The sequence below is a fragment of the Gymnoscopelus microlampas genome, assembly GCF_963454915.1.
Source record: "Gymnoscopelus microlampas genome assembly, chromosome: 24".
In the NCBI taxonomy this organism is placed as follows: Eukaryota; Metazoa; Chordata; class Actinopteri; order Myctophiformes; family Myctophidae; genus Gymnoscopelus; species Gymnoscopelus microlampas.
Genome location: NC_139961.1, coordinates 3,993,342 through 4,020,625, shown reverse-complemented (window position 1 = coordinate 4,020,625; position 27,284 = coordinate 3,993,342). Strand labels below are relative to the sequence as shown.

Below are 27,284 nucleotides of genomic sequence, written 5' to 3'. Positions count from 1 at the left end.
ATAATCTTAAAATGACACAGATGCGTTCTCGGATTGAATGGATTAACACCTGACAAACACAACCTCCATCTGTCTGTGTGTCAGTCGGTCAGGAGGTCGCAACAACTAGCAGGTGTGGACACCAGGGGGCCGCTGTGTCCCTCAGTGCTCCATCACTACGGGGTGGTGGTAGGCTACATCAGAAGCTGGCTGTAGGTGTTCTGAGCAGATCTGTGTCCTGAGGAACTCTGCTACCTCCTCCTGAGACATGGAGCCCAGCTACTGTTCAGTCATCTGCTCCACCAGAGACACACACAGAGAAACAACACCAATTAACCACTTAAACCTCTATATACTTAAGTTGACCGGGGTCCCCCAGGGCTCTATACTTGGTTCCACTCATTTGTCTCCCTCAAATATTCTCGTAGAAAATAGCCTGATCTACAAGCTCAGAACACCAGTGGCGTGCACAGACATTTTGAGGGGCAGGTGCTCAAGTAAATTATACTTTTTTTTGTTTACTTGGTCTGCTCTTTTTTCCCTCTACACCTATACCTCTTTGCCAAAAATAGCCGATCTACAAGCCCACAACGCCTCGCGCTGTGAGCTTGATATGTAGATCGGCTATTTTTGGCTAAAGTTCTCCTCAGAAAATAGTTTCGAGTGGTTATGGTAAAAAGAAAAATCCTATCACATAAAGATTTGGCGGACCGCCTGTAGTAACTTTGAGGACCCCCAAGGGGTCCTGGACCCCCTGTTGAAGACCCCTGCTGTAAACTGAAAAAAAAAACTTTTTTTTTATTTTTTTCAAAAGGGCACTTCTGGTCAAGAGGGCAAAGGGCAGGTGCTGTAGCACCACCTAGAGTCTATCTGTGCACGTCCCTGCAGAACACGTCGCAACCCACCACGCTGTTCGCCCCCTAGAATAGGCTCGGTGCATAACTGTACTTCCCTTTTCCAGCAGGTGGCATAAACATTTCCTGTTCCGGGTTTCATTCGATTGGCTCAGCAGCAGCAAGATTTGAACCGGGAACACGTATGAAGGTATTGTGTGTTCCAAGTTCAAATCTGCTTCTGAGCCAAGACACACAAAAACACTGACTTTTGTCTTTTTTATTGTGTTTTTTCTAGCACCAAAACTAACATCCATAAGTATATCATGCACAGTATACGTCTGCTGCTGATGCTATACTCACACACTTTTATATCTTATCTCAGGTACCATGTGTAAATACTGTATGTAGATCATTTGTTATTATTATTTTTTTTTTTTTAACCACAGAGAAACATTAACCACAGAGAAACATTGAGTCTGGTTGGAAGGAGCTGTAATCTGACTTTGACTGTAAAGGTGAATACTGTATATCAACTGCATCATGTGTTATATCAACCTCATCATGTTTGAATATTGTATGAGAGACGGTGTGATCTGCAGCAGGAAGGAAAGATAGCTCTCCTTGTAGTTTGAAACTAGTCCAGTGTTGTTGTTGTTTCTGCTGTTTGTAACATTACACACGCGCGCGCGCACACACGCACACACACTTATTATATTATGTTATTTTATATCAGAACCATTTTATTCAGGCCTTGTCAGCACATACATGGATACTGTTATTTGCATGTTTTTAATGGTTTAAGACAGTAGCTCCAGAGGGAGCCGGTATTATTTGTGTTTTCTGAATAAAAGCCCCATGCAGGCTATTTTCAGTGGGGAACTGCAATTCCGGCCTGAAAATAACCTTCCTGTTGCCTACTTGATACCGTATATATAGTAGTCGTTACAGAGAACCGTTAAGGAATGGCACCGCTGAGAGGTTAGAGTTATGTTAATAGGTTAAGAGTTAACGATCTATAAGGGTCCATTTGGTTACCAACTCTCCATCATTTAGATGGGGACCACCTGGAACCCCCCTCAAGGACCCCTGGTTGAGAACCACTGCGCTAACGTGTTAAATTCAAATGTCAAAGAACTGATTTTAAAAGCTGTTTCAGTCACTCTGTGTTGACTAATGACTAATGAAACTGTAGTCTACCCAGTCATTTAGATAGCATGTTAAACACCTGCTAGGTTAAACACCTGCATGTTACAGGTTAAACATGATATAACAGGTTATATATAGTACATATATTATATATATATATATATTAACCTGTTTTCCTCTGTGTTTTTTTTTTTTTTTACTCACTTTTACACACTTTTATATCTTATCTCAGGTACCATGTGTAAATACTGTATGTAGATCATTTGTTATTATTTTTTTATTGTTTGATCTCCTTTCCCCCCTTGCCCCTCCTCTTCTTCTTCCCTTTCTTTCTTCTACGTAAATATCGATACGATGGGAACTAACTATGCACAAAAACTAATTTCACCCACTTCTTTATTTCTGTAAACCTGCAATGTGACAATAAAGCTGATTCTGATTCTGACAGGCGTTAGGGTTCAACTAATATGTTTTATCCATTAAAATACGTTCTGCATGGCAGCATAAAGTATCCCACATATTATGTCCAAAATGAAGATGAATGCAAGGAAGGAATGAAGCAATTACAAAGACAGAAGGTGACAACAGTGTGTTAGTACACAGACTCACCACCAGGGGGGAATATCCCAGCTTCTTCAAATGGCGAATCTTCAGAGCCAGGTAAGCACGGGGATGAGACGTACCGTAACAGAACGCTGAAGACGGAGTGTACATCACCGCCGTTCTACCAACACACATAGAAAAAAAGATAAATAGATACCTTTATTGATTGTGCAGTGGAAAATCAGTCGCCCAGAGTTACAGAGTTACAGGTATTGGTAAAGAATAAGGAAAGTACAAAACTGGTCAGGCTACTGCTTGGCCTTACATCTACAACTCATTTAACCCCTGCTCACTTTGCTAGGGTGGGATGGCTCAGGGTAGAGGACAGAGTACAGCAACTTACAATGGGCCTGGTCTACAAGATACACTACACCACACCATAAAGGCACCCATGATGTACCTGTCAGACTACTTCAAAAACATTAAAGACGTCAACAAACACAACACCAGACCTCCGCTAATCATGTTCAACACAGATTTGGCTCAAACAAGGGGTTAAATGTTAGGCCTGTCAAAAAAAATCGATTCATGAATAAATCGCGATTCTTAATGCCACGATTTTAAAAATCGAATCAAAATATTAAAATCGATTTTTTTATTTAAAAAAAAAAAAAAAAGTTTTTTTTTTAATTTTTTTATTTTTTTTAAGTTAGTACTTTTTCACTGGCACTTTGTCTGAAATCAATGTCAGAAAGACTAGATGTTCTAGTATAATTAAAGCAAAGTGATTTGGGGTAGAAAATCGCAATAAATCGCAGAATCGAATATCAATTAATCGCAGAATCGCAATTTAAATCGAATCGGCACCCTAGAAAATCGCAATAAATCGCAGAATCGAATCGAATATCAATTAATCGCAGAATCGCAATTTTAATCGAATCGTCACCCTAGGAATCGATTTTGAATCGAATCGTGAGGTAAGTGAATCGTGACACCCCTATTAAATGTGTTCTCCTGCTATGCGCTATATGTGGAACGCCCTACCAACAGTCATACAGGAGTGTGAATCCCTACTCTCCTTCAAACCCGCTGTAAAAGACTACTAACAGTATGGCTGCAATTCAAAACTGGCTCCAGTAAAAGTCAAAGCCTAGCCCCCATTTTGACCTTGAGTATTTCCAATTGTCAATACTTTTACCTCTACTCCATTATATTTCAGAGGCAAATATTGTACTTTTACTCCACTACAATTATTTGAAGTCTTCAGTTACTAGTTACTTTGTAGATTTTGATTATTATTACAAAACATACATACATTAACCACTTCAGCCTTACATACATCTTGGCCATTTGAAAATAGAATAAAAAATACGTTGAAAATAGCCGATCTACAAGCTCACAATGTGTCGCATCGCAACGCATTGTGAGCTTGTAGATCTGCTATTTTCAAAGGACATTTATACATTTGAAAACATTCTACATAATGAGTACTTTTACTTTCGGTACTGTAAGTACATTTTGATACCAATACTTTTGTACTTGAATTGAAACAGAGTATTTCTAGATTGCAAGTATTGATACTTTTACTTAAGTAAAACATTTTGAGTACTTTTTCCACCACTGCACGATATGAAAATGTTTTCGAGAACAAACCAACGTAATCTACCACGATGAACCGGACGGATGTGTGTCTTACCGTATGCTGCCCCCTGCTGGAGACTGTTCTGCGTTGACCAGGGGTTTGGTGATCACAGCGTCTGTGTGGAACACACAGAGAAGACTAAACACTTATGACTTATGACCCATTTCATTCTCTGAGGACGTGTGCGAGATTATCTACGGACACACCGATCTGTGCGGCCGCCCCGCCAATGTGCAGCATAGACCAGAGGTCTTCAACAGGGGGTCCGGGACGCCTAGGGGGTCCTTGGAGTTACTACAGGGGGTCCGCAAAATCTTTGTGTGATTTTTACATTAACCACTTCACCCAAGCATCCCTATTCTGAGGAGAACTTTAGACAAAAATAGCAGATCTACCAGCGCACAACGCCTCGCGCTGCGAGGCGTTGTGTGCTGGTAGATCTGCTATTTTCCGCAAAGTGGTTTGGTGTGGGGGGAAAAAGAGCAGACTAAGTACAGAGTGAAAGGTCAGGTTTACTAAGTATAGTTTAAGTGCATGATTAAATATCTGGAAAAACAGATTAACATGAATCCAACGTGATAGTGCTGTGAAACAAGTCTATGAAGCTGCCTATGAAATCTATGAAAAAATGTAACATTTTATACAATATTTAATGGGGGTCCCTGCTTTATCTCGCTCTCAGCCAAGGGGTCCTTGGCCTGAAAACGTTGAAGACCCCTGGCATAGACCATATTCACACCGCGGCCATATTGCCATTAAGTCAATGAAATGCCACCCCAGTTGCCACAGCAACGCAATGTTAAATTCCAAAATGGCCGCCGTGTGAATATGGACTATTGAGAGCCCTGACGTCACAACATTCAGAGCGACGCCCACTGCACTCTGGTTGGATGGTTGGGGAAATGAAAAGATGACTCCCACTTCCTATGCCAGGAAGGTCAACAGCACGAGCTTTGGGAATGCACTGCGGATTTGTAGCGGAAGTTGAGAGTTGTGTGTAAGTCCCGGGAAAGACGCGCTGTGATTGGCCAGTAGTCACTTTGAGTGTCAGTTGGGGCAAACGCAGTCCCACCAACATCATTTACTATTCTGTGCCTATCGGTACATAACTCGGACAGGGCTGAGTAGGCTCAAAGCCAACTTCGCAACGTTCGGCACGGCACGGTGGTGCCTCTCGTGGCTCAAGTTCGCTTGAGACAGCGCCCCTCCGTCGCTTTCCGGTCCAAAACTATACTTTATCGGCGAAAAAAAGTAGTCTGCGGTTGTTTGAAAAAGTATTGTCCCAAGCGGGAGTCGAACCTAGACTCCCAGTGGTAGTGGATTGGGAGTCTAATGATTAGCGAGGTGTGCCACTGTGGCCGGTGCCACTGTGGAAGTCCCTGCGCGGGCGCCCACCCACAACAAATCCGCCGTGCACTACCATATACAGTATAGTGTCAACAGCCTGGTCCAGACTCTTATTTTTGAGCAAAACACGAAGGAAAATAAAAGCCTGGAGATCGAGGCTAATAATTTGGTCAAAGACAAAAACTAAAACATCTCCATGAAATAAGTCACTGACATCATAGTTGATGATGTCAGATTCCAGTCGGCTTGACTTAAAAGCTGATTACACAGAGTGTGAGGATCTCTTTTTAGTCTCAGTGTGTAGAATGGCGTCTGCCGGCGGTCTCCTGTCTGACATTACTGGGACACTAGTCGTGTGTGTCAGTGTCCACTGTGTAAAACGCTATTCTATAAGAGACCGAAAGTATCTGTGAATACTTGTATTTCTGAGCTGGTTCATCAGTTCAGGAATCACAAGTTGAAAGAAGAGTATGAAGCAAAGACAGAGGCTGACATTCAGGAGATGATTCAGGAGAGACAAGTGAATATTCAGGAGGTCAAACACTCAGTAGAGCTCAGCAGGAAAGATGCAGACACAGTGATAGCAGGCAGTGTGCAGATCTTCACTGCTCTGATCAGCTGTATTGAGAGGAGCCAGGCTGAGCTCATTGATGTGATTGAAGAGAAGCAGAAAACAACAGAGAAACAGGCTGAAGGCTTCATCAAAGATCTGCACAAGGAAATCACTCAGTTAGAGAAGAGAAGCTCTGAGCTGAAGCAGCTCTCACACACTGAAGACCACCTCCACCTCCACAGCTTGACATCCATCAACACACCTCCACCCACCAAGGACTGGACAGAGGTCAATGTCCATCGGTCTTCATATGTGGGGACTGTGAGGACAGCTGTGGCTCAGCTGGAGAAGACAATCAGTCAAGAGATGAAGAAGAAGATTTTTGATGTTGAGCTGAGGATGATCCAGCAATATGCAATGGATGTGACTCTGGACCCTGATACAGTACATCCCTACCTCATCCTGTCTGAGGACAGAAGACAAGTGAACGAAGGAGACATAGAGAAGAATCTCCCAGACAACACAGAGAGATTCTCACTATGTGTCTGTGTCTTAGGAAAACAAAGCTTCTCCTCAGGAAGGTTTTACTATGAGGTTCAGGTTAAAGGGAAGACTGAGTGGGATCTAGGAGTGGTCAGAGAGTCCATCAACAGGAAGGGAGACATCACACTGAGCCCCAACAATGGTTACTGGACTATAGGGTTGGAGAATGGAGATGAGTACATGGCTTGTGCTGGCCCTCCTGTCCTCCTCCCTGTCAGAGAGGAGGTCCAGAAAGTGGGAGTGTTTGTGGATTATGAGGAGGGTCTGGTGTCCTTTTATGATGTGGAGGCCAGAGTTCATCTCTACTCTTTCACTGGCTGCACTTTCACTGAAAAACTCTATCCATTCTTCAGTCCCCGTAATGATGATAATGGTACGAACTCTGCTCCTCTGATCATCTCTCCTGTCAACATGGACACTGATCTTGATGGGGACGGAGGGAACATGTCCCCTCCAACTTAAAAAAAGAGAACCATGACATTTTCCCTCCAGTAAAATATTCAGAAATAAATTATACACATCCTACATTAAAATTGTCTCCATATAGCCGATCTACAAGCTCACAATGCGTCGCGATGCGACGCATTGTGAGCTCGGCTATTTTCAAATGGTCTAAATGTATATAGGGCTGAAGTGTATGTTTTGTAATAATAATCAAAATCTACAAAGTAAAGTACAAAGTAAAGTCTACAAAGTGGGTAAAGTTTTCAAATAATCGTAGTGGAGTAAAAGTACAATATTTGCCTCTGAGATGTAGTGGAGTAGAAGTAAAAAGTACTTAACATTGGAAATACTCCAGTAAAGTAAAAAAATCACACCTGTGTGAAGGTAGCGGCGCCTTTGTTATATAGTTTGTCATAGATATGTGTTTCTACTAGAGAAACAATATTAAATCTCTGTAAATTTATTTCAAGGCTTCCAGTGGCACTAAATAGACATCTAATTCTATATTCATGACATCATAGTGATGTCATGAATAGTAACATAGTGATGTCATGAATAGTGACCAATCAGAACGTTGACGGACCTGACCAATCAGAACGTTGACGGACCTGACCAATCAGAACCTTGGCGAGCCTGACCAATCAGAACGTTGACGGACCTGACCAATCAGAACCTTGGCGAGCCTGACCAATCAGAACGTTGACGGACCTGACCAATCAGAACGTTGACGCAAAAGCCAGGTATAGAGGGCTAATATCCGCTCTATACCTAAAGGTATAGAGCGGCTAGCGCCGCTAAAAATCACACCCAGTGTGAAGTGGGCGGTGTGTGGTCATCACAACATGACTCACTTTAAAAAAAGGATAAATTACTTTTTTTAAAGTCCATACTGCTATTCATAGGGCTGCACATGTGTCATGTGTTTCGCTAGCCAATCACAGTCCTGAATTTGCAAAGTCAGCCAATCACATTACAGTTAGTGGTGATGACACTAGCTGTAATGTGATTGGCTGATATGAAAAAAGTATCGATTTGCATTAACAATGGAAGGGTTAGGGGGTACACACATTTTTTGGTCGGTGTCCAAAACTCACTTATAGGGGGCGGCTACACCGCCCCAAAAATCACACCCAGTGTGAAGTGGGCGGTGTGTGGTCATCACAACATGACTCACTTAAAAAAAAGGATAAATGACTTTTTTTTAAGTCCATACTGCTATTCATAGGGCTGCACATGTGTCATGTGTTTCGCTAGCCAATCACAGTCCTGAATTTGCAAAGTCAGCCAATCACATTACAGTTAGTGGTGATGACACTAGCTGTAATGTGATTGGCTGACTTTTCAAAAGTATCGATTTGCATTAACAATGGAAGGGTTAGGGGTGTAGACTGCGTGACTATTGACTATTGGCCAATCACGGTGCAGGATTGGTCAGTGTCCAAAACTCACTTATAGGGGGCGGTTACACCGCCCCAAAAATACCTCAAAATTGTACTTAACTCATTCAGTGCCAATGAAATAAAAAAATAATTGCGAACTGTGCCAGCAATCTTTCAATTTTCTTACACCTTTTACTAGACTAAAATGAGATCCAGTGGTACTACTGTAAGACAAGTCATTTTATGTTTGGTGTCGGGTGTTGCGCTCTGAAAACGGCAGATCTACAAGCTCACAACGCGTCGCAGCGCCACGTGCTGTGAGCTTGCAGATCTGCTATTTTCAGCATGCAACCAAGTGTAAAATCAGCCATTACGACGCCATCAAGGCACCGCCAGAATACATTTTAGTCGACTAAATCAACTGTAGATTTATTCGACTAAAACTCTTATGATATTTAGTCGACTAAAACTAGACTAACACTAAAACATTTCAGATGACTAAAATATGACTAAAACTAAATCATCACTGACACACATCTGCTATTTGTAAACGTACCGATCATGTAGAAGTGATGGAGCAGCACCGCCTCCTGCAGGGAGGCCCCGGGCAGCGCGGCCATCACACCCTGCAGGCTCTCTGACAGCAGCGGGGGGGTGGAGGGGCGTTCCCTGGCCCCCCCGCGGCCCACCAGGGCCGAGGGGACCGCCAGCGGGGAGGGCAGGTCCAGACGAAGGCAGCGGTCCACCGTCTGGAGCATCCACCTGTGATGATTCAGAGAGCTGAGACACCTGTCCTCTGGAGACACAAGGATGGACAGACGAGAGAGAGAGAGAGAGAGAGGAGGAGAGAGAGAGAGAGGGAGAGGGAGAGGGAGAGGGAGAGGGAGAGAGAGAGAGAGAGAGAGAGGGAGAGGAGAGAGAGAGAGAGAGAGAGAGAGAGAGAGAGAGAGAGAGAGGGAGAGGGAGAGGGAGAGGGAGAGGGAGAGGGAGAGGGAGAGGGAGAGAGAGGGAGAGGGAGAGAGAGGGAGAGGGAGAGGGAGAGAGAGAGAGAGAGAGAGAGAGAGAGAGGGAGAGGGAGAGGGAGAGAGAGAGAGAGAGAGAGAGAGAGAGAGAGAGGGAGAGGGAGAGAGAGGGAGAGGGAGAGGGAGAGGGGAGAGAGAGAGAGAGAGAGAGAGAGAGAGGGAGAGGGAGAGAGAGAGAGAGAGAGAGAGAGAGAGAGAGAGAGAGAGAGGGAGAGGGAGAGAGAGAGAGAGAGAGAGAGAGAGAGGGAGAGGGAGAGGGAGAGGGAGAGGGAGAGGGAGAGGGAGAGGGAGAGAGAGAGAGAGGGAGAGGGAGAGGGAGAGGGAGAGAGAGGGAGAGGGAGAGGGAGAGAGAGAGAGAGAGAGAGAGAGAGAGGGAGAGAGAGAGAGAGAGAGAGAGAGAGAGAGAGAGAGAGAGAGAGAGAGAGAGAGAGGAGACAAGATGAAAGGACAGGAAAGAAAGACAGACAGACAGACAGACAGACAGACAGACAGACAGACAGACAGACAGACAGACAGAAAGGGAAAAAAATAGGATGTTGATGATTACAGTTATACTGCATGTCCAGCACAGAGCTCTGCAGTAACTGCCGGCGGTGTAAAGTAACTAATTACATTTACTCAAGTATTGTACTTAAGTCCAATTTTGAGCTATTTTTTACTTTACTGGAGTATTTCCAATTTTCAGTACTTTTACTTCTACTCCACTACATCTCAGAGGCAAATACTGCACTTTTACTCCACTACAATTACTTGAAAACTTTAGTTACTTTGAAGGTTTTGAATAGTATTACAAAACATACATTAACCACTTCAGCCCTACATACAGTAGGCCTATATACTTCGACCATTTGAAAATAGCCAATCTAGAAACTCACAATGCGACGCATTGTGAGCTTGTAGATCTGCTATTTTCAAAAGATTTGTATACATTTTGAACTTGTGAAATGGGACATTCTGCACAATGACTACTTTTGCTTTTGATGCCAATACCTTTACTCAAGTAAATTGTGATTACTGGACTTTCACTTGTAATAGAGTATTTCTACATGATGGTATTGATAGTTCTACTTAAAGGAGGAGTTCACCAAAAAATGACTTATTTTCTATCAATTACACACCCCATGAAGCCTTGATTTCATGGATTTATTTTTGTTTTTGTGGCATTCCTAAGACAATAATTTGATGACCGTGTGTATTTCCGGTAGGAGACACAAATAATCTACTTTGTGTCTCCTACCGGATACATTAGCCGGTAGGAGACGGGAATCAAATTATTAGCTTAGGAATGCCACAAAAACAAAAAAGAATCCATGGATTCAAGGCTTCATAGGGTGTGCAATTGATAGAATATAAGTCATTTTTTTGGGTGAACTCCTAGCCTGGTAAACCCTCCCTCCGGAAATCTCATTTCCATTTGATTTCAGGAGTGAGTCTGGCCTGAACCGCCTTTCTGCAATATTCGCTGTGGGCTGGAGTTGGGCGGGAGTAATACCGTTGACTGACAACCCCTTCAACCAATGATCGTTTTTCCCCTTTAGCCAATCAGCAGTTCATTTTGACGAGCTCCAGACTATATGACGCAACGGGACTTTTGGGACGGCCATGCCCACAATAGGTTGCCTTATTGGGATACATGCGTGTCACTCCCCGCCCCTGCCGGTTCTCTAAATTTATATTTTTAAATAGGCTCTGTCATGATTAATTGACCACATATATGAAGTTAAACAACTAAATTCTATCCAAACGATATGTTAATAGTAAATTCCGTGCCTCAAAAAAGAAGTTTGAGACCGTTTTAAGAACGAAACTAAGAAGTGACGGCAATCGGACAACAACAATGGCTGCCGTTCGTCTTTTGTCGGCGGCTCTCAGGCTGCACTCGGCTTCATTCGGGCTCACTCGAACTCGCCACCTGATTGGCCAACTGTCGCTGTCAATCACAGAACGATGTGCGACGACGCTGATAGGCTCGTCAGTTCGGCGTATAGAGCGATTATTGCAGAAAGGCGGTTCAGCCCAGACTCACTCCTGAAATCAAATGGAAATGAGATTTCCGGAGGGAGGGTTTACCAGGCTAGTGGACTCCTCCTTTAAGTAAAAAAATCAAGTACTTTTTCCACCACTGGACACTGACCTGTGTTGCTGAGCTCTTCCAGCACTGAGCTCTGCAGTAGATGTTCCAGAGGTGTAGAGGGAAAATGTCCCAGCAGACACAGAAAGTAGACCGTGGTTAACACCTCATGAGGGGACATCTTGGACAGGTAGGACTGTAGCACCATGGTCAGACTGTCCAGAAACCTGCAGACCACAGCGTGGAGAGTGTGGTTAAGGCAAAGATTAACCGGTAAAAAAAAGTCCTGCATGTAAACATCCATTTATAACAGCATGTAACATCCATTGTAGCGTTCTTTTATGTCTGTTAGGACTAAACCACAGAAGCGCCGCTCCTCCAAAACAAATGTGGCAGAGTCCTAGCACAGAGGATATCTTGGGAGGCAACAACAATGTTTCAGAAAAAGGTATTCATTAACTTTAAATTAAAATACATAAATTGTGTTGCGACAGACACGGCTAAAAACAGTGTTCAGAGAAGTTGTCAAAAAACACATTATATGGAATGGTATACACCAGAAAAATAACATTTAAAAAAAAAACATTTTTATCCCACGATTTTTTAAACTTTTTTCACCCAGTGTCAGTTGCCTAAGCATGTAATCCTGGGCGCTACTCTCCCTCTGCCAGCCTGGGGAGAGCCCCGAACTGAGCTCATGCTTCCTTCAACGCACGAGGAGTGAGCAGGCCGCTTCTTATCACCTGACAGGGGGGAGTTTCCCCGGTAGGACGTAGCTTCTTGTCACCTGACAGGGGGGAGTTTCCCCGGTAGGACGTAGCGCGTGGAAGGAACACGTTATTCCAACCAGTTCCTTTCCCCTCCATCAGGCGCCCCGGCTGACCAGGGGGAGGCAGTATAGAGACCAGGATTACTGCATGTTTTTTGTGAGGGTATTAACTACCCTAGGGGACACGGGGAGAACATGCAAACTCCACACAGAAAGGCCCTTTCACCAACCCCCACCTAGGGTATGGGCGCTGATGACGCGAAGGAGAGGACACGCCCCCAGCGCCCACAGCGTCCCCGGCGGGAGATTCAAACCCAGGACTGCACCACCGTACCCCCAAAAAAGTAGCTAACAACCGCAAGTAACCATTCAGAATGTATGGCCGCCTACTGTTGTCTGTGGGGGTGTGGGTGGTAGTTGAGAGAGAGGAGTAGATCTACACATACTGTTGTCTGTGGGGGTGTGGGTGGTAGTTGAGAGAGGAGTAGATCTTCAGTATGCTCTGCAGGTCTCTGAGCGTCAGGACATCTGGGTTCCTCGTCACCCTGTGGGAGAACACCTCCATCAGGGCTGTGGGACAGAAGACCAGGTCCTCCAACGCCAACAGGAAGAGGATCAGCTGTGTGGAGACACCATGACACCATGACACCAGAGAGAGACCAGATCAAACACCATGACACCAGAGAGAGACCAGATCAAACACCATGACACCAGAGAGAGACCAGATCAAACACCATGAGACCAGAGAGAGACCAGATCAAACACCATGAGACCAGAGAGAGAGACCAGATCAAAGATGGTAGATTTAGAAAGATACACCGTCCCCATTGGAGCCACTAGAGGCGAAATGGTACACACGTCCTACAAATGGTAGGATTTGTGGGCACCGTTTGATGGCAGATTTCGTGAACGTCCGGTATTTACTGGTGCTAGATCCTGAGAGAGTGCGTTGCTGGGACAGAGAAAGGTTGATAATAAAGTAGATTTTAATCCTGATTTGTCTCTCTGAAAAAAAGCCATTTGGTATGAAAATCTTATATTGTATGTCTTGTGCCGATCGGGTCCAATATTTCGTTCAGTGACCATGGGGCTGAAGACGCTGTGTTCACCTTCACTCTTCCATTGGAAATAATAGACTCCAGCCTGCCTCGGGTTCCCCCTATATGCATTAAAGGAGTAGTTCACCCCATAAAATACTTATTTTCTATCAATTGCACACCACGTGAAGCCTTGAATTCATGCTTTTTTTTTAGTTTTTGTTGAATTCCTAAGCTAATAATTTGATTTCTGTCTCCTACCGGCTAATGTATCCGGTAGGAGGAGACACAAAGTAGATTATTTGTGTCTCCTACCGGAAATACACACGGTCATCAAATTATTCGTTTAGGAATGCGACAAAAACAAAAACAAATCCATGAATTCAAGGCTTCATGGGGTGTGCAATTGATAGAAAATAAGTAATTTTTTGGGTGAACTCCTCCTTTAAGCAGTGGCGGGCCGCCGCCACAGTATGATTTTTTCAACAAAAAAAAATGCTTCTTTTTTTTTGTTGTAATTATGGACATATCCGTGATTGGCACGTAATGTGTTAAGTAATAAGTGTGAGTACTTCCTCCACCACTGTCTTTTATGTTATGTATGACAGTTTGTCTATACTACTAAATAAAAGTAGTAAAAGTATATTTTCATCTGGAGACAATTCATATGTAAACTATACAGATATTTTCCTGCTCATTACTGTGCGCATGTACTATATAAGTCTTCGTGTTTGAGCACAAATACGCATTTTGAGAACCCAAACATTTTCGGCGCACGCCATGCATCCTCCCCCACACCTTCAGCTTCTGGCTAGGGGAAACACTCTCCTACTTCAAACAGATAAGGGAAGTAAACCGGAGCCGGCATGTGTTTCTCTAGTCTAGGTTTTGACGTTTAAAAAGATGTATTGTAAACGAAAATTTGCCCGATATGCCCCCTATTCCCGCATATCTGAGTAAATACCTCCAAAAGGTTAGTGGCACCCACAGTCACAATACCAGAGGGAGTGTTAACAACAATTTGGTACCACCCACCCATAAAACAAACATGGGCAAATTCTCCTTCTACAGCACTGCCACCCAGGATTGGAATGGGCTAACCCCATCCCTCAAAAAATGCAGTTCGCTGGGCTCATTTAAAAGAGCCTTAAAAAATCACCTTTCAGGAGGCCAAAAGAGGAGGTACAGTGCCGGCTGCAGACAGTAATAAGCAGGGGGGCATTAATTATTCTAGGGGGGGCACCTGCCTGTCCCTCACGCACGCGCGCGCAGCGCGCGTGCGTGAGGGACCCGTGCGCGCCGGCGCGCGATTTTTTTCGGTTATTGGATGGATATTTAACTTTTTTGGGGTGTTTTGTAACTCTATTTCGGTTAATTCGGTTCATTTACCTTGCCCCTATATGCACCAACAACAAATACAATTACAGCATTAGGCCTATAATGTCTTTAATGTAATGTCGGCATTGCATCTCCAGGCACAGACTCCACAGCGGGAGAAAAAAAAGGCAGGCTATACTGCGCTGCGCTGCGCTGCGCTGCTTGAAAAAAATTAAAAAAATAAAAACATCTGGCCAATCTGAACTGGGGGGGCACAAAGTCTAATCTGGGGGGGCATTGCCCCCCAATGCCCCCCCATAGGGCCGACACTGAGGAGGTAGTACCATTTTCCCATTAGACAGCCGACCCCCCCCCCCCCCTGTTCTTGTACATATCTTCCCCCCCCCCTTTTTTTATTTCTTTTGTTGTACATAGTATTGTATGTATGTATATATGTATGTATATATATATATATATATATGTATAGATATATATATAGATATATATATATTCTTGCTGTTTTATTTTTATTTTCTTTGTGTAATGATATTCGAACTGTGATGCCACTATATATGTCTATGAATTGAATACCAAGGCCCTCATTGGAAACAAGTCCGCAAGGACTTTTATTAACGGACCTGTTAGACAAAGTATTTTAATTGTAAATGTGTTGTTTTACATTTTTTTGCCTAATATAATATTCAATCAATCAATCAATGTAGCCAGGAGTGATCTGAAGACGGAGCTACAACAGAAAATAACCCCTGAATTACACTTAGTTGCGCTCCTATGCTGCGCACCAACAGTGGCTACGTGCAAACTAGCTCACGACGCGTTGCACTGTGTTGGCAAATTATATCCTTATATGGCAACTGATATCCTTTTTAAGCCTTAGTTATTATGAGCAAATGACTTATATCCCTATATGGCAAAGTATATCCTTTTTTAGCCCTAGTGTACTGTTTTTTCAAGTCCCAGTTACTAAGAGCAAATGTGTGTGTCTTCATTAGTACTGTTGTTGTTGTTCGCATAGACCGTAACAGAAAACACATTATTGTCTCCGCCAGGCCGAAGGCATGGTGGAGAGTATGTTTTCGTTCCGTTTTTCGCTGTGTGTCCAAGCTAACATTGGTCAAGCTTCACGTGACACGTGACAATATGTTGAAAGGGTGTGCTTTGATTGGCTAGCGAGACGCATGACGAAATACATACCTATGAATAGGTGAATCACTTCGAAACATTGCACTGCATGTTTCGAAGTGACATCAGTGCCATCAGCCAAGCTAACATTTAGTCAGGAGATATTAGCAGAAAAAGTTCCAATCTTGGAATAAATTCCTTACCAAAAATCCTCACCAATGTGGGTCTGCTGGCGGAGACTTGTGCTCCGAGGAGCACATTTTCTAGTTGTCTCCGCCAGGAGAGTTTGTTTTCACTTTCCGTCAGCCAAGCAAACATTGGTCGCGCCTCACGTGACACTTGACAATACGGTGAAATAGTGTGATCTGATTGGCTAGTGACATATAACGGGCTATAAATACATGTGTCACTTTGAAAGAGTCTTTGCCTCTTTCAAAGTGAGGTAAGACAGGAATAATCACAAAATGGCTGAGAAATGGCGGATACTGTAACAATTGGATAGGACACTTACACAGACAGGACAGATAGGACACTTACTGTACATAGACAGGACGGATAGGACACTTATACAGACAGGACGGATAGGACACTTATACAGACAGGACGGATAGGACACTTACACAGACAGGACGGATAGGACACTTACATAGACAGGACGGATAGGACACTTACACAGACAGGACGGATAGGACACTTACATAGACAGGACGGATAGGACACTTATACAGACAGGACGGATAGGACACTTATACAGACAGGATGGATAGGACACTTACACAGACAGGACGGATAGGACAGTTATACAGTAACTCCAGGTGGGGATACCAGTTTTATCCAACTAAGGTTTGGATAAAACAGACGGATAGGACACGGATAGGACACTTGTGTCATGTTACAATGACACAGTAACATGTTCTAATTAGAACATAAGAATTAGAACATTCCCAACATTCCCAACACAAGTCTGCTGGCGGAGACTTGTGCTCCGAGGAGCACATTTTCTAGTTAACTTATGAAATCATTATAGCCTTGCTAGAATTATGTCCTTAGAAATACAGTCACTGCGATAAACATGATCTATTCGCATGGCAGAACGCTGTTATCTCCCAGAAGACACAATTCACTTCTAATGTCTAGGACCGTCACGGTTAGAGAGAGAATACAATGGTGTCTGCTGCGTCTATTTTTTGGGGAGGGTGTGTGACATTCCCAGGTGCTGAGACTAGGCTGGTGAGACCAAGGCCGTCGGCTGGACCTGTAGAGAACCTGGACCAATGCGGATGCTTACTGCCGGCCGATGCATTGAGACAGTATGCCCAGACTGTTATCTGTAGGGAGGATGTGCTGCATTCCATAGGTGCGAGGCACTCGGGCCGTGGATCCAAGGTCGTCATTTAAACCCGTAAATCAGCCAGGGGGGGACCACTTGTCTACCCTGATGAAGAAACCATGGTGGACCGACAGCGACTTCTTTTGATAACTTTTAGTATAACATGTATAGGATATTATAAATAGGCTCCAGGGACAGATAGCGGGGCTCAGACCTGATGAACTGACCTCGAAGTAACTTGTTGCTGTTAAGGACAGTTGATTGGGAGCCCAGAGATCTCTGTTAAGTACATTTCTATATTCAATCTGTAATTATTTTAACTTACTGCTTTATTATTAAATACACTTAATTTTAAGTCTTGTCTGCTCTTAATTTCACCAATACAACGGACGCTCGGAGACGTGTGATCTGAAGGGTTACAAATTATTACATTGCACAATTTGTCTGTGGTCTTAACCCCAGCCTCCAACAACTGCGACACGTTGTGAGCTCGTAGATACCATGGTATGACAGAGATGAGGCCTAAAGGTCTTCTCACACAGGGAGCGACTGATGCACTTAGTAATACTTTTGACAGGCACAGCTACAGGGGTTGACACTAACGGTTGCCCGACTGCCTTTGGCAAGTAAATAAAACGTTCGGGCAAGTGGAGTTTGCTTTCAGGTTGCCCGACGGGCAAGTGCATTTGAATGGGGAAGCAACCGTCTTCATTAAATATCATTGGTTATTCATGAAAGAACAAATAATGCTTCCATTTCACAACTAGCAGTTGTGCTCATTCAGACTTTCAAAGTGACTGTCTGTCGCCACTGGATTTAACATGAATTTGATTTACTTTTCGGGCAAGTGGGCATGACCTTTGGGCAAGTAGAACTTGACCTGTCCTTGCCTGACAGGGCAAGTGCCTCTCTGAGACCTTAGTGTCAGCCCATTGGGTAGGGCAGTCTGAAAGGCACGGCTACAAACAGGCACACTCCCATGAAACTGTCGTGTTCGTGCCTGTCTCACGAGTTGGACTGAATCAGGGTCAACAAAGTATAAAGCCGGGGGTTTAAGTGGCAAAGTGCACCAGTTTCAACAAAACTACACAGTGCGTGGTGCGTGTGTGAGTACAATTCCGTGCACAGTCAGTAGAGGGCAGCACCTGCTTGTTGCTCCACATGTCCACAGTGGAGGCCAGGTGTTCAGACAGCTCCGTCAACAGACCTGTGTCTCTGTAGTTCAGCTCTCTGCAAGACCTGAGCAACAATATCAGTCTGTTGTACGGGATGATGTGGACGTTCTCTGGACCACAGGAGGACATGAGGACATGAAGAAGGGGAGGAAGAACAAGAACAAGAGCGAGAGTAATTATGAATTCCAGGGTTTCCTGTTATTAACATAATAGGAGGTGTGTTTTTTTCCCCCCTGCCACATGAACCCTTAGCGTTAGCCTGGTAAACCACCCCGGTCGCGGAATTCAATTTAATTAAATTTGGTGTCGAGGGAAATACTTACGGCCCTCGTACAGAGCCCTGGGGTACTCCGGTCAAGTAATATAGGGTTTAAGTGGTTAACTACAGCGGTAAATAGGTTACGTACGTTTGAATTTAGTTTGTAAATCAATATTTTCTCCAGACTTTCCGAATGAATCAGCACTTTAAAATGCATTAAAATCCCACAATGAAATAAATCAGATAAAAAATGTGATTGAAAAAAACGTGATTTTTGTAAATGAATGGAATGCAATGTCTTCCTCGAAAAACTAACAAATCACATGCTTGGAAAATGGTTGGCAATAACGTCAAGTAGGTAGGTAGGTAGGTAGGTACTTTATTCATCCCAGAGGGGAATGGCCAACGGGTTATGGTTGCTGTAGTGATATTTTCTTGTTAAAACAAGTGTTAAATAGCCCTATATCATTGCTATAGAGTGTTTGTTCAGTGACGGGGGTCTCCCTGTCTCTCCAACTCTTTAATAAACAGAAAACACATGTTTAGGTCAGGATACAGAATAAACAAATGCAATTAGAAGTGATGAAATAATAATAATAATAATAATACAAAAAAGAGTTTACAAAAAAAAGAAGAAAAAAGTGATGAAGAAAACCAGAACCCCTGTCTCACCTGCTATGGTCTTGCTACAGATATCCAGCAGGGGTTTGGAGTAGAAGCCCAAGGCAGTCATGGTGGAGATCATGTACAAGCAGTTAGGGATCGTAAACTGATCCTTCATGGACAACGCCTTTCTCTGGAGGAAGAAGACAGGAGGAATATGACTGTTAGAAGACAGTGTTTAAGAGGAATATGACTGTTAGAAGACAGTGTTTCAGAGGAATATGACTGTTAGAAGACAGTGTTTCAGAGGAATATGACTGTTAGAAGACAGTGTTTCAGAGGAATATGACTGTTAGAAGACAGTGTTTCAGAGGAATATGACTGTTAGAAGACAGTGTTTAAGAGGAATATGACTGTTAGAAGACAGTGTTTCAGAGGAATATGACTGTTAGAAGACAGTGTTTCAGAGGAATATGACTGTTAGAAGACAGTGTTTAAGAGGAATATGACTGTTAGAAGACAGTGTTTCAGAGGAATATGACTGTTAGAAGACAGTGTTTAAGAGGAATATGACTGTTAGAAGACAGTGTTTCAGAGGAATATGACTGTTAGAAGACAGTGTTTCAGAGGAATATGACTGTTAGAAGACAGTGTTTCAGAGGAATATGACTGTTAGAAGACAGTGTTTCAGAGGAATATGACTGTTAGAAGACAGGAGGAATATGACTGTTAGAAGACAGGAGGAATATGACTGTTAGAAGACAGGAGGAATGGTAGTCTAAAAAGTAACAGCACGGCAGATTAGAACCAACGTAGAGCCTTTTAGGGCGACACCAACCTCTAGTTTCTTCTTCAGGTCCAGAGGAGAGTCTTTCCCCACGATTCTCATCATGGTCTGCAGGGCCATGACTGTCTTTATGCTGGGAAGATCAGAGTCCACCTTCAGCCTGGGGTTCAGCAGCAAGGGGAGAGGACAGGGTTAAAGGGATATCACTGTGGTTCAGGCAGCAAGGGGAGAGGACAGGGTTAAAGGGATATCACTGGGGTTCAGGCAGCAAGGGGAGAGGACAGGGTTAAAGGGATATCACTGGGATTGGTATTATTTAACCCATTAAGACCTGAGGCCCATTCTACAAACGGCTTCTAAATCACTAGTTCTCACACTTTCAAGATTTTTCTAAAATGTTAGCCAACGCTAACATCTAAAATGACAGCTGCTTTCCTGTTAGAATGGGTTAAGTCAGAGTCAGAGTCTGTTGTATGACACTGTTGCGCGCCCAGAACACCAACCCCAAGCCGTTGTGCTTTTATGGGCGATCCAGTTTAGCCCATTGAGACCTGAAGCCGATTCTACATGTTACATTACATTACAGTCATTTAGTAGACACTTTTATCCAAAGCGACTTACAATGTCTACATGTCTCCTAAATCTCAATTTTTTTCTGAAAAACGTATGTTTCTATATCAGTGGTGCTCAATCTTTTTCATGTCAAGGACCACCAAAATTATATGTATTTGGCCACGGACCCCCATCAAAATATATTGTTCCAGGGACCCCCCAGAAGCAAAGATTTGAATTACAAATGTTCGCTTTAAAAATATATATATTCAAAGATTTGCACACATTTTCACTAATTTTCAAAAATAGCAGATCTACAAGCTCATAGCGCGGCACTCGGTGCCGCGCTACGAGCTTGTACATCTGCTATTTTTGAGTAGCCCAAAGTGTAAAATAATGCTTTTTAGCTCAAATCTAAAAATGACACAGTTCCAGGTCTTAATGGGTTAGAAGAGGACCTTGTATTGTTAACTGTACTTCCTTGTACCTTTTCCATGTCTTTCTAAATAAAGTACTTCAATCAATCAATCAATCATTCAATCATTCAATCAATCCCTGTGATCGTTGGGGTTGTGAAACACAGCACTAGCTCACAATAAACACGCACGCACGCACGCACGCACGCACGCACGCACACACACACACACACACACACACACACACACACACACACACACACACACACACACACACACACACACACACACACACACACACACACACACACACACACACACACACACACACACACACACACACACACACACACACACACACACACACACACACACACACACACACACACACACACACACACACACACACACACACACACACACACACACACACACACACACACACACCTCATGCCTTCCTTCAGTGCAGTGATGTTGGCTCCGTTCTCCAGATGTTCCAGAGAGGAGGCCAGGACAGACAGACTCCTCTCATCAAACTCATTCAGCTTCTCCTGCAAAGCAAACACAACAATACATTAATACAAAAAGGTTTGACTATCTCAATATCTACTACAAGTGGTGGAAAACATTGATGTGAAAGTCTTGGGGCAGAAGTTCTGCTCTGGCATCCAGGGAGTGTGTGTGTGCGCACAGTTTCACGCTGATCGGGCCAACGGTGCCGGAGATTAGCTGCTCACAGCAGTGTTGATTTCGACAGCAAATCTTGATATAGTTTTTAGTCATAGTCCTTTGAGTAAATTCCATTTAGTTTTAGTCATATTTTAGTCATCTGAAATGTTTTAGTTCTAGCCTAGTTTTAGTCGACTAAATATCATCAGATTATAGTCGACTAAATCTACAGTTGATTTAGTCGACTAAAATGCATTTTGGCGGTGCCTTGATAGCGTCGTAATGGATAATTTTACACTTAGTTGCATGCTGAAAATAACCAATCTACAAGCTCACAACACGTCGTGTTGCAACGCTTTGTGAACTTGTAGATCTGCTTTTTTTCTGAGCGCAACACCCGAGCGCAACCAAGTGACGTGTCTTTTAGTTCTACTGGATCTCGGACGGACGGACGGACGGACGGGGTGCAAAACATAAGACTCTCGGCCACGCCTTCGGCCTGGGCGGAGACCACAACAACGTGGCGACCTATAATACCTGGCAGGTTCTGAGCAGGGTGTGGACCACCTTGCTCCGCTGTGGCACGCCCAGCTGGACCGCCGCCAGCAGCGAGTACGCCACGTCCATGCTGGACATGCGCCAGGCGTCCGCCATGGCTTGCCGCAGCAGCGCCTCGAAGCCTGGGTGCTCGAACATCAGCCGCCGCTCGTAGCGCCGCTGGTCGTCCGTCATCTTCTTGGTGGTCTCCCAGACGCGCATCAAACACGTGCTGAGGTAGACGTGGGGGACGACGCCGGCGCCGCCCTGCTGGTGGGAGGCCAGGAGGTCCAACACGTCCGAGGGGGAGGAGCAACCACCCAGCTGGGCCGAGAAGGCCAGCCTGTCGGAGATCAGTGGTGGGAAAAAGTACTCGATTTTTTTTAAACTTAAGTAAAAGTATCAATACTGCAATGTAGAAATGCTCTGTTACAAGTAAAAGTCCGGGTTAAAAAATGTTACTTAAGTAAAAGTAAAAAAGTATTGGTATCAAAATGTACTTAAAGGACAACTTTTTTTACAACCAATGTTTATGTTTTAGATTGTAATTAAAGTAAATAAAAGATGAGTGTTAAAATGTTTAAATGTACTGCTTTCTATAGTTTTAGCAATTTTCACAATCTTTTTTACAGTGTTTTCACAGTGGGCGGGGGCATTCTGTCCGGTGGCTAAATATGTATTTTTTTTAACACATTAACCCGGCGTTTTCTTTATTATTATTTACAGTAGCTCTTCTAGCCCCCAATAACTCACATCTGGCCATCTCAGACAGCCGGACCTTTTTTATTGTGTAAAAAAGGCATATTTAGCCACCGGACAGAATGCAGAAAAATACAGAAAACTATAGAAAGCAGTAAATGAAAAAAAAATTACACTCATCATTTATTTACTTTAATTACAAGCTAAAATATAAACCTTGGTTGTAAAAAAACAAAGTTGTCCTTTAAGGTAGAAAGTACTCATTATGCAGAAGGTCCCGTTTCACAAGTTTTCAAATGTATAACATGTATAAAAATCTGTTGAAAATAGCAGCTCACAATGCGTTGCGATGCGACGCATTGTGAGCTTGTAGATCTGCTATTTTCAAATGGCCGAAATGTGTATAGGGCTGAAGTGGTTAATGTATGTTTTGTAATAATAATAAAAGTAACTAGTAACTAAAGTTTCCAAATAATTGTAGAGGAGTAAAAGTACAATATTTGAGATGAGTAAAAAGTACTGAAAATTGGAAATACTCTAGTAAAGTAAAAATTGTACTTAAGTACAATACTAGTAAATGTAATGTAATGAGTTACTTTACGCCACTGTAACCGTACCTGTCGGGCTCATGATGATGATGATGAGTCATCAGGGGTGATGGCGGTGACGATGAGGACGAGAGATGCTCCTTGTCGTCTAGACGTTCATGTTCGGTCCTACCCTGAGGGTAGGGCTGTCACGGTTACAAAAACATGGAAGTTGACCATTAACTGTCATACAGTACATCGCAACTATAGAGTACAGAAGTCCTGACGTCACTGGTTCATCCCCTGGTTCATAAAGTCATGTCTCTATGGAGAATAACATTGGGTCATCTTAGAATCGTCTCATATAAGAATTGTGTTCCAAAAATAAACAAACTGTCTCTGTGATATTGTCAGGGAGGAGGTTCTGTATCGTTTATGATAGTCAGTCACTTATATTTGATACAGTCTGTTTCTGGAGAAAATGTAACTAATTTGGTGGTAACATTAGTTAAGTAACATTATCGTTTTATCATCGTCAGTTGATGCTTCATATCCATAAGAGTCAAACCGCCGGGGTCATTTGTTTATTTTTGGAACACAGTTCTAATTTGACGCGATATTAACCACGTCTATGGACATTCAGAACGGGGGGGGGGGGTGGGGGGGGGGGGGGACCGCGACCCAGGTAGGATAATTACGTCAGACTTCGGTGCTCTATTATGAACGTTGGAAAATGTATTATGAATGACATCACAAAGTGACGCGTTGTAACCCTGTAGATCAGCTATTTCTGTATGAGCATTTTTTGACATGGAAATGATTATGAAGATCATGTGAGAATAATTGCGACAGGGGCGTTGTTACGCGGGGGCTTCGGTGGCTATAGTTTTATCCAAAGTCAATATATATATTTTTTTAATTACATATCTATAACCCTAACCTAACCCTACCCCTAACCCTATAACCGAAATAAAGTAACAAAAAACGGGGGGAAAAGTACCCAAATCCGCCGAAATTCGCGCGCTCGCGCAGGGGGGGGGGGGTGCATGTGTCCGTTGCCTGGGGGGCTAAGCCCCCAACCTAGTAGAGACCTAGCAACGCGCCGGAATTGCGATTATCTCAAATAATCTAAATGAGTCGATAATGTACTCATGGTGACAGCAGGCTTACCTGCAGTGGCGTGCACAGACATTTTGAGGGGCAGGTGCTCAAGTAAATTATACTTTTTTTTGTTGACTTGGTCTGCTCTTTTTTCCCTCTACACCTATACCTCTTTGCCAAAAATAGCCGATCTACAAGCTCACAACGCCTCGCAGCGCGAGGCGTTGTGGGCTTGTAGATCGGCTATTTTTGGCTAAAGTTCTCCTCAGAAAAGGGATGCTAGGTTTCGAGTGGTTATGGTAAAAAGAAAAATCATAATCACATAAAGATTTGGCGGACCCCCTGTAGTAACTCTGAGGACCCCCTAGGGGTCCCGGATCCCCTGTTGAAGACCCCTGCTGTGTTTTTTTTCTTCTTTTTTTCAAAAGGGCACTTCTGGTCAAGAGGGCAAAGGGCAGGTGCTGTAGCGCCACCTAGAGTCTATCTGTGCACGTCCCTGCTTACCTGAGAGTAGTATTTGATGGAGCTGGTGGTGTGTCTCCACCTGCGCGACGACGTGGAATTAGACAACGAGCGGTGCCCGGCCGACGGCGCCGTCACCGTCTGGGGGGCGCCGTCACGCCGCCGTTGCCATAGAGACGACGTGCAGGAGGATGAGGAGGAGGCGGAGGAGGAGAGGCGGCGAGCGCAGCGGACCACCTGTGCTCCTCCTGATGTCACCTGGACGGACATTATTATGGGACGCTGTCTCCTGTTTGCCTAGAGAGAGAGACGTGCTCACAGTCAGTCAGTGGTGGAAAAAGTACTCAAATGTTTTACTTAAAGGCAGGGTAAGTGATTTTCTTTGGTTAAAATAAGTGTTAAATAGCTCTATATTGTGATAGTACTCATTGCTATAGAGTGTTTGTTCAGTAAAAGGAGTCTCCTTGTCTCTCCAGCTCTTTATAAAACAGAAAATGCATTTTCGTTTCAGTTTCATTTCCAATTTTATCCAATCAGGATAGAGAACTCAATCAGGATATAGATTAAACAAGTGGAATTGGAAGTGATGACACTAAGAAATGAGCAGACAAAATTGGAACTGGAACGCTATAAAAATGAAGCTTAAAAATGAAGCTTAAAAATGGGTACTTTCTCCTGATTGGCTGAGATTTTGACATCTACCGGAAAATGTATTTTCTGTTTATTAAAGAGCTGGAGAGACAGGGAGACTCCTGTTACTGAACAAACACTCTATAGTAATGATTACTATCACAATATAGTGCTTTAACCTTTTAACAAAATACTTTTTGTTTTAACCAAAAAATATCACTTACCCTACCTTTAAGTAAAAAGTATCAATGCTGCAATGTTGAAGAAGTAAAAATTCTGGTGTTCAAAATTTACTTGAGTATGAGTACAAAAGTATTGGTATCAAAATGTACTTAACAGTACAAAAAGTAAAAGTACTGATTTTTTTTTTAAATAGCAGCTCTACAAGCTCACAATGCGTCTCGATGCGACGTGTTGTGAGCTTGTAGATCTGCTATTTTCAAATAGCCTAGGTATAAAATAGGACTAAAGTGGTTAATGTATATGTTTTATAATGTAATCATTTATATCTGCAAAGAAACTAGTGACTAAAGTTTTCAAATAATTGTAGTGGAGTAAAAGTACAATATTTGCCTCTGAGATGTAGTGGAGTAGACGTAAAAAGTATTGGAAATTGGAATTGCTCAAGTGAAGTACAAATACCTCAAAATTGTACTTGAGTACAGTGCTTGAGTACATGTACTTAGTTACTTTACACCACTGTAAGAAGTAGGGCTGTGATGATCGTCCTCACTGAGTCACGTGATGTCTCTTCACCAACGCTGGATACAGAATGGACACGATGACAGTCAGTTCAACACGTCATACATACATCATGGGTACATCATCAACGGGTCAATGGAATTATTCTATTGACAAGAATTGTAGAGGGCACAGCGGAGTCACAAAAAAAATGTTTTCCTTCCGGTGAAATATTTAACATTTTGGCCAAAAAGTGTATTTTAGACGTGAGGTGGGGGGCTAAGTAGAGTAAATGGTAAATGGTGCATTTATATAGCGCTTTTATCCAAAGCGCTTTACATTGATTGTGCCATTCACCCATTCACACACACATTCATACATACACCGATGGCGGAGGAAACTATGCAAGGCACCAACCTGCTCATCGGGAGCAATTAATTCATTATTAATTAAGTAGAGCAGGCTTTCAACTCCATAAAACCCTCTTTGTTTTGGTGAGCAGCGAAAGAGTATTTTTTATTTCTACTGCAGACGAGAGGCTGTGCAAGAATCGAAAGTCCATAGCCTTAAGGAGAACTCCTTCTAGGCCAGTGGTTCTCAAACTTTTTCATGTCAAGGACCCCCAAATTGATACTTATTAGTCCGCGGCCCCCCATTTGAAAAGATATGCTAGGGACCCCCCATAAGAGAAGATTTGTACGGCTCTAGCAGTGATTCTCAACCATTTTAATTTCAAGGACCCCCAGTTTGACATGCATTAGGGCTACGGACCCCCATTTAATGGCATTTCTATGCCTGGGACCCCAATTTATATAGTAAAATCAATGTTAGATTTAACTCTGAGAGTGTACAAATGGAACCAAATGGACCCGTTAGGGTCCATTTGGTTCCATTTGTACACTCTCAGAGTTACAGACCCATATGAGGGTCCATTTGGTTCCTATCCATCATTTAGCTGGGGACCCCCTGGAACCCCCTCAAGTACCCCTGGGGGTCACCGGACCCCACTTTGAGAACCAATGTTCTAATCTAGGCTATGGACCAGAGCTAGGTACATGGCCAGATGCAACTATGATAAAATGAAAAGA

The 27,284-nt window shown here is 43.3% G+C and overlaps 2 protein-coding genes across 2 annotated transcripts; one reads left to right on the top strand and one right to left on the bottom strand.

The window, feature by feature from the left end:
• fastkd2 (FAST kinase domains 2) lies at positions 1-25,155 on the bottom strand (the record flags this gene model as incomplete). The annotated part of the gene is made up of 13 exons (XM_084051499.1): positions 1-273; positions 2,571-2,685; positions 4,201-4,261; positions 8,969-9,208; positions 11,569-11,732; positions 12,721-12,893; positions 18,244-18,383; positions 19,205-19,328; positions 19,974-20,082; positions 21,338-21,441; positions 22,097-22,439; positions 23,413-23,528; positions 24,928-25,155. The coding sequence occupies 13 exons, from the start codon at positions 25,153-25,155 to the stop codon at positions 259-261; spliced, it is 1,932 nt and encodes a 643-aa protein (XP_083907625.1). The 3' UTR covers positions 1-258.
• LOC311040974 (zinc finger protein RFP-like) lies at positions 6,413-7,051 on the top strand (the record flags this gene model as incomplete). Its single annotated transcript, XM_084051412.1, has 1 exon — positions 6,413-7,051. One exon carries the CDS (start codon positions 6,413-6,415, stop codon positions 7,049-7,051), a length of 639 nt encoding a protein of 212 aa, XP_083907538.1.
• Positions 25,156-27,284: the final 2,129 nt, after the last annotated feature.